This window comes from Mixophyes fleayi, chromosome 1 (assembly GCF_038048845.1).
Source record: "Mixophyes fleayi isolate aMixFle1 chromosome 1, aMixFle1.hap1, whole genome shotgun sequence".
In the NCBI taxonomy this organism is placed as follows: domain Eukaryota; kingdom Metazoa; phylum Chordata; class Amphibia; order Anura; family Limnodynastidae; genus Mixophyes; species Mixophyes fleayi.
In genome coordinates this window covers 241,616,331-241,625,147 of record NC_134402.1, presented here as the reverse complement: position 1 = coordinate 241,625,147, position 8,817 = coordinate 241,616,331, and the positions used below count along the sequence as shown (strand labels likewise).

Genomic DNA, 8,817 nt, shown 5'->3' with positions numbered 1-8,817 from the left:
AGGCTGCATTACTTTTTCAAGTAATGTGGCCTGCACACTATTACCGTTATTACGGTAATATTGCGCTTAAATACCGTTATTACGGTAGTTTCAACGCCGGCCTTTTGTTCACAGCTCAAGGAGCTGCGAGCAGAAAGACAGGTTACATTTACCATAATAACGGTAATAGGTTTAACGCTGCGCTACTTCGGGGGGAATTGAATTCCCCACAATGTGTCTCCGAGGACTGTTTTCAAGACACACCACAGTCAAGTGAATTTCAGCCGAAACGTGTCCAACTTTATTTTAAATCAGTACAGTGCTATGTTTAATAACTTAGCTGTGTGACGCAGTTCTACATTGATGCCTCATTTTGATGCAACAGACAAAACAATATTTCAGTTTATGCTCATATTGATAAATGAGACATAAAAGTAAGGCTATATAAGGCAGAATCATTTATGCTTCTACATTTAACCTACCATTCATACATGATCAAAAGAAAAACATACTGTAATTATATTCCATTTACAGTATTAGGGGACCACCTGAACAAACCATTTAAACGTATATCACCAGTGATTAGTGTACAACCTCGGTTGTCTGAGGAAAGCTAATGTGATGTACACTGTTGTTACTGCGAGTGCGAGCTTCCTGTAGAAGAGCAGTGATAGAGAAAACACTTCCTGGAATCATAGCTTGAGGTTTAACTTCCTCTTAGTCACAGAGAGTGGGAGGGTGGTAAAATCGGGATGGAGGAAAAAAGAGAGAGAAAGAGAAAAAGGAGGAGTCTCTGGAAAGCTTGAAGTGCTACAACTATCTTTTCCTATGGACTGCGCCCATCGTTGTTATTACTATCATTATAACGGGGGAGAGTGGCTTTAGCTATTAGGGATTGTGTTTACATTGTACATTACCTCCTGATCAATCCCTGGGGATCAACAAAGCTCAGCGAGGCTGGAAACTGGGGACAGGGTTTTAGGAGATAGGAGTGCAGAACAGAAGAGGCTGGAGTACATGTAAGGACGCGGGAGAACGGGGTGCAGGAGTTTAAATAATGTAGAGGAGGCTTGTTTTGCATGTTACCATATAGGTGCTAAAATAAAGGGATCGGTAGATTTGAAGGTCCTATTGTTATTCCCCCCTCCCCGTCTTCTTTCCCTGCCTCCTTGTCAGCACCCTAACCAGCGGGCTCCGTGTCAATGGCTCCTGGGTGTTGAGATTAGACTGTCATTTTTATCAGTCTCTCCTGGTCATGTCAGGCTCAAATACTCCTAAATCTTTGCCCTCCTCTGGGCAGAAGTCCCTACATGACATTAAGCACCCTTTGAGTTGCTCCCCTGGGACTGAAGAAGATGCAGCTGGTGATGGGTTTATTGTCATTGACACCCCTAGCCCAGATTTACCTCACACTGAACCCAGCAGCATAGCAGACAAGGTAAGAAAATGGATCTATTCAGGTGGCAACAGTTGCCTGTGAGGACACTCTCTGTAATATACAGAGGATTTAGTTTCACTTGCCTCTGAATTATTTATTCTGTGCATAGCAATATTTTCTGTCTGTTTCCTGCTACATAAACAAAACATCAAATAGGTTCCATAGTGTATGGTTGTGCAAACATATTTAATGTAAACACTAATTGGGTTTAAGGTATTGATGAAATGCACTAAATCTATATTTGACGCACCTGTGTTCTAACATACAAATGCAATTCTCCACATGTCAAAGCAACATCCAAATAAAATAGACATACTTTACCTTTATGTGCAATATACAAAGTATCTCACTCCAATTCTGTTGATTTAGGTCATACAAATATTCTATTGCTGCACAGGTCAAATATATTTGACATTTACATTGTTTGAGATCAGAACATTTTTCTTAAACTGCATTAGTAACAACTATCTATTTTAGATGACCAAAAGCTGTTTTTGTGTTTCATATCTTGTTACAAAATATACATTACATTTGTAACAGCTGTTCTATTGGTGACTAACTATACTATAAGGATTCTCAGTAATTTTTTGGAAAATAAATATGATGGCATTTAAAGGGTGTTATAGTTGAAACTACTAAATATCTTGTTATGCAGTGTGTTGTGCCAAGAGATTAAGAAATACTGATAAAACTAGTCATGCAATATGTTTGATATGCCTTTTGTACAGCACTACCTGAACTTCTCACTTAATTCTTGATTTAATTAATTTGATTAATTTCTTTTTTTCCTATTGCACTGATATGTTTTATTTAAATTTAATATATTAAAACTCTCAGCCAAGAAAAATTGGGAAGATAGACTTTTTTTTAAGAGGAATGGTCTAAAATATAGATCTCCCAGCTCACTTAATTTGCACCTTATAATTAGGACTCCTGTTTTTGTGAAAAGCAAATACGCTTCATGTGCTTTTTTTTTTTTTTTTTCTAACCAGGCCCAAAATCTGATCATTTTTAATCCAACAGGCATTAGGGAAATCATATAGTGAGTCATACATATTTTTTAAAAAAATGATGTCTTAGTGCATTGCTAAAAGTTCATTTCTTCCGAATATCATACAAGTTTTTTTCCTTTTGTAATATTTTGGTCCCAAAGAACACGATCCATTGGATTTTACAGCTACTATTCCAGTTTATCTGAATGAAAGAAGCAAGACAAAAATCTTCATTATGTTGAATAACTGATGCTCTTATTATACAATATTCAGTAAGGAAAGTTAAAATAAGTAATACCTGTGCATTCTTTTTCTATTTAAATATGATATAATAATGTATCCAGTCAAATTGTTGGCATCCATATATAGTGATCCAGGTGAAGGAATTCCTCTAAATCAGAACTGTCCTGTGAAAAACAGAAAACTTGGGACTATAATTTATAAGTGTCTTGACAGCAACATTGGTTCATACTGAATATCTGTTTGAACATTTTAAGGAAAATATCTAACAAACCTGTAAAATCCTAACTAGTGTATTCAAACCAGATAAAACTCAGATACTGCAATTTCTTTTTTGCACTATGAGGTACTTCCCCTTCCCTTAAAAAGTTGCTTGCTAATTAAGGTCTTAATGGAAATGCAACATGCTGCTATCCTTATCAACAAATGAGGCCTCATTGCTCCTCCACATGCTCTGGTGCAGAATATTGTAATTAAATGAATTTTTTTTGTAGCAGAATAGATATTCAATAGAATAAAATGTCATATGCATTGTTGTATTAATCTGTACACAGATAACTCTAAGAGACAGATTCAATTGTGGAGCATTTTTAACGTTTCTGCAATAAAAAGTAACGCTTATTTTTGGTCACACCACTATGGGGCGTGAGCAAAAATGAGCATTACTTCTGTAAAAAACAACAACAAAAAAATGCAAGTTGTCTTCCGTTCCAAGGGCACCTGGCGTAGATTATTTTACGATTGAATTCCCCCCTAAATCTTTAAAATCCCAACAGGCAGTCATTGTTAAGACATAAACCATTTTAGGTATGATCAGCTGCTATTCTATGGAATCATTCACATCTGTCCCTGCCCCAATCGAGCTTACAGTCTAATTTTCCTGCAACACACACACTGTAGTCCATTTTTGTTGGAAGCCAATGAACTTACTAGTATGTTTTTGGACTGTGTGAGAGGAAACAGGAGCGCCTGGAGGAAACCCACACAAACAAGGGGAGTCATACAAATTCTATACATATAGGGCCATGCCAGGAATCAGACCCATGACCCCCGTGCTGTGAGTAAGCATTGCCAACCACTAGGCCACCATGCTGCCCAAACCTTTTAGATTATAAATCCGGCTTTGGCTCTTTACTTGTTTTTATGTTTTTCTCAATCTTGTTTACTTAAACATTTTTAGGCCCTCAGTTGCTTGAATATTTTGCAAAGCTTTTTTTCATTTTTCTCCTTTATGACAAATATTAGCGTGGTTGCATGAATATAGCTTCTTGTATAGTTTATAACACATTCAACCACAATTAAGTTCTGTCAAAGTATGAAAATATGAATATATTTATTAAGGAGGAGTTGGAGTCTGTTAAATAAACAATAATACTGAATATTACTTTCCTGGAGTCCTGCGCACATCCCATATGTCAGGTTCCCAGATGTCTGTAATAGTGCAGCGATGCTCTGCTCACTTCTTATGCCGCTTGCTTGTTTCAAACATGCAATATTGTAGTTAAAGCCCCCCTTCATGTACTTCCTATTCATGTGATGAGGATTGACAACACACTGGGGCATATTCAATTAGGGTTTAGGTTTGCGGTAACGCGCGTTACGGCGAAAAGTGCACGTTATTGCCGGTGTTACGGTACCGCAATAACGCGGATTTTCGTACGCAACCCTATGGGCTGCGAACGAAAATCCACGTTATTGCGGTAACGTGGATTAAGTTCGCGGCCCGTTCCGGCGCGATCCCGCAAACCGGAACCCTAATTGAATATGCCCCACTGTCTGTTAAAAGAAAATCATTGCTGGTCTCTTACAGATAATGGGCAACCTGCTGGACACCAGGAAAGTAAAATTCAGTAGTATTGTATTAGCTGATTGGTTTTCACCCAAAAAAATAATTTTCTGTTTTGTGTAGTGAGTAGGTCTTTAAATGTATGAATAGGTCTTTTCCATAAACACAACTTTTTATTTACCAGGACGCTTATCTTTTTATTGTGTTTTATCTTTACATGGTGCAACCTTTTCCTGGACCACAATAATTATTCATAATACTAGTCTGTTTTATCTTGTGCTTTGTCAGCTATGAGAAAATACATTATCTGTTCTTTAAACATGTGATTTACACAGACTTTCCTGGTCTCATCATGTGCTTGCTTTGCTCTTTGATTGCAGAACTAACATTCCTAATGTCATTCACATAAAATCACGCTAGTTAGCAATAAGTATTTACCTCTCTGTTGTCCCTTTTTTGACCTATTTACACCTGAATATCTTAAATTTTCTATTTTTTCCTGTTTTATGTCTATAATACACATTTTACTAGTAAGAGTTGTAGCGCTTTTATTTGTAAAAAGTCCCATTCAGCAACCTCGGTCTACTTTTATAGGTTTATATATTTTTATATCAATCAAAGGAACTGCAAGCTATATTATTAATCTCTTATATTTTACAAGTTAACCCGTGCATGATACTCATGCATTCTAGTCAAATCAAGCTACTTAAGGTGTTAAAAAGGTTCTTGTCATGCATTTGGGCCATAGCCCAGGCCTCCTCAGGGGAAGAGCGTTACTTCCCGACGCAAGCGCCCTTTATTAACGTGGTTTTGTCCACATGTCACCACCTCATCATTTTTCTCCATCACCTCATCCTTCATCTTTATCGCCACATCTATCCAGATGTCTATCCAGACACAGGGATCTCTCTCAGCGGTCCTGAGTATTACACTCTGTCACCCCCGGCAACCACCAATCACTCCCCACTGTCACCCCCGGCAACCACCAACCACTCCCAACTGTCACTTCTCCTTCAAGAAATATATATATATATTTTTTAAATCTTTATAAACACTTTTAACAATTAACAAATTAAATTAACAAATTAAAACATCTTAGTATACCAAATTTCAGCCCTTTCTGAGTTTTTTTTTCCCCACACACACTAAGGGGCATATTCAATTGTTAGCGAGTTTCGAAGTTCGAGCGCGTTAAGTAATTTTTTTGGCTATTTTTCCTTATTTTCGAGCGCGGAAACTTCTCCCGCAATTCTAATCTTTTTTTTTTTTTTACCGAAACGGTGTTATCGCGCTCCAACCGTTTGTCAATGTTAAAGTATAGGCTGGATGCGAACCCTCAGCGGAAAAAGCTATTCAATTGTTTTTTAACGCTGAGTGTGAAACAGGCAAATCTGCTGTTTCATCTCGCACCTCCTTGGTCTGCTCAAAGAAATTTTTTTTTTATTAAGTTAAGAAAAATATACATTAAACTGAAAAAATAGGTGTAAAAGTTCATAAAAATAACCTAAAAACTGAGAAGTACTTAAAAAAGTGTAATAATAATTAATAATTTTTTTTTTAAATTAAAACCAAAATCGTTTGCTCCCCACTCTATTTAGTCTTAGCCCTAGTGCTGGCAGGCTATTGATGTGTGAGTTAAAATCTTTGAAAAATTTGGCGTAGGGTTCCCCCTATTTTAATTGAACCAGCACTAGGCAAACCAGCCGGGGTGATAGGCACTATAGCAGGGGGGGGGGACGGGGACGCAGTTTGGGTCCCACGGCCATAATGACTAAACACCCACAGACTGTTCAGCGCTGGCCTGGATTCCCGAAGGAGTGTGGTCCGCTGAAAAATGTAAGCGGGCCACCCCCCTAGGGACACCCAGCCCAGTGCCGATAGCACTAGGGCTCTTCCTACTACCCCTGGGCTGTGGGTAGTAGGGTAATAAATGGGGATTTTGTATGTAAAAAACAAATTTTGATTTGTGCAACTACATGTCCCAGCCAGCCATGTTGGCCTAAATAGTGTGGGCATGCTGCTACTTGTCTAACTACAAGCACCAGCGTACCCATGGCACCCAGGGCATGTTTGCACTTGTAGAACCACAAGTACCAACATGCTCTTACACCCACGGCTGGCTGTGATCTGTAGTTCCACAAAGTAAAATGTTAAAAAAAAGCACAACACCCTCATTCCAACCACAAATCTTTATTAAAAATAATAAAACCCCAAGAAATACAGTAAACACCCTCATGTACACCATAGATTTTTATTGAAAAAACCCCAAAACAAAATACTCACCATGGACGAAATCCTCAGTTTTATGATGCTTTACCTACACACACTCATTTACGCAAAGTCCAAAAAATTATTGTACCTTCGAAGAAATGTCCGGCTTGCCCACTGTGCCACAAATATTTGTACCTTACAAATGTCCATGCTTGGCCAGTGTTCAAGAAATGTTTGTAAATGGCAAAAAAATTACCTCCTTGTAAAATCTTTTAATCTGCTGTCCAGTTGGGGGGGGGGGGGCATTGTTGCTTGCAGTGCTGGGGCCCTTCTTGATTGCAGTGTGGGGGCCCATTCTCTTGTGCAGTGCTGGGGCCATTCTTGATTGCAGTGTGGGGGCCCATTCTCTTGTGCAGTGCTGGGGCCATTCTTGATTAAATTAATTTGCATTCATTTTTTATACTAAAATGACTGCCTTAACCACTCCTCATTTCAAACTCGCTAGGACCAATAATAGAGCGCGAGGGGGTGAATGCAATATTAACAATTGAATTGAGCGTGGGGAAAAACGAGCGCGGGTTTTTTTTTTTTTTGAGCGCGGGATTTTCACCCGTCTCGCTAACAATTGAATATGCCCCTAAGAATTTAGTAGATCAGTGTATAACTCTGCCCAGCAGGTGGCGCTGCAGCTTGGTTTTGTTTTTTTCCCACACACAGACTAACACACGCCACTAGGCTTTTATATTATAGATAATGCATTTTTTTCTAAACATGTTGTTTTGCAAATATTTTTAAAAGCATATTGGAGGTTCTACCTAGTAAGAGGTATTTGTATTTTAATTTAAATATATATAAGTGACCTAAACATTTATCTTTGTAATTGAAAGCAATCCTGCCAGGCAGGAGATTGAGATGTATTCAATACCATGTTAGTATTGCGTATGTATTTTACATTATATTTGTTTGTATTCTATATAAAACTTCTGATATGTGTAGAGTACATCTTTTTATTCATTTGTGTACAATCAACATTTTTAGTAAAGCAGTAATTGCAATATTATTTTTTTTGTTTTTGAGCCATTTGGATGAAACATGAGGCTGAGCACACCCTCTTCTGACACTCGGCTTCACGTGACTAAGGCTAGTGTCAGCACAGTGTACGTTGAGCCACAATTGGAGGAGCTCTTCACACATAGTTAACGACTGCTGGGGTGGTGCAGTGTACCACCCCACCCGCACTCAAACTGGCGTGGATTGTAAGTTGTGGAGGCCCTGGTTTCTTGTTAAGGGGCGGGGCATCAAATCATAGAGCCCATTGGGAATTTCCCTTGTACCAGCTGGGCCAGTCCATATAAGTGGTTGCACTACATTTTTATTTTCTAGAGTAACATTGCTCCTCTTGATATTTTTAAGTGGTATTTCTATGTAGTGTATGAGTATAGTATTATATCGTAAATTCCACATAATGGTAAATTGATTTATGCTGATGCAATATACATGCATCCAATACCTTTAATCTCAATAATCAAAAAGCCCCAAAATTACCTCTGTACCCCAACATCACTTACACCATACCTTCCAAGCCATCCAGATTTAAGTAGGACAGCCTCGATTTGAGTGCTCTGTCCCACTATCCCAGCTTTGTCCCGATCAGTAGAAAATTAGGGAGGTATTGTCTGTTCACTGCTGCACTGCATGGCAGAGCAGCGATGAACAGGTGGCATATGCATAGCAATGAAGGTGCTTCGAGGGGAGGAGAGAACAGGGCAGTCTACCGCTTCAAAAAAATGCTGAACACTCCCCAGGCCCAAGTGTTGGGAGTTATGCTTATACCAAAATGACCATCAGATGCCCCCACTTGCTCCAAACTTTCCCCATAAAATGCTCCCACATTTACTGCACACCCTGCTCTATTTAGATGAGCTACGTGACCTCAGAAGAGTTCATGTGATGCAGACACCAGGGGATGCAGGCAAAAAGGCATGCTGGGGCCGCCTTCACTGTTCTATAGTAACGAAATAATATGGGGCTTTTCTTTTTTCTTTTTTTTCTTTTCTGCCAGATGGTCAGTCTCATGTATTCTTACCATTGCATTCTAAAATGTGAACGCTTCATTTAAACTTTTCTAATGTGGCATGCTCTTTTTCTCGTGTTTTAATGCATACTACTAT

At 38.7% G+C, this 8,817-nt stretch overlaps 1 protein-coding gene across 1 annotated transcript in view; it reads left to right on the top strand.

Annotated features, from left to right (window-relative positions):
• Nucleotides 1-692: 692 nt before the first annotated feature.
• Nucleotides 693-8,817, top strand: part of SNX30 (sorting nexin family member 30) — a 44,035-nt gene continuing 35,910 nt past the window's right edge. The window contains exon 1 of the mRNA XM_075208502.1: nucleotides 693-1,417. Coding sequence (XP_075064603.1) covers nucleotides 1,235-1,417 — 183 coding nt within the window. The 5' untranslated portion in view covers nucleotides 693-1,234. The remainder of the gene's footprint in view (nucleotides 1,418-8,817) is intronic.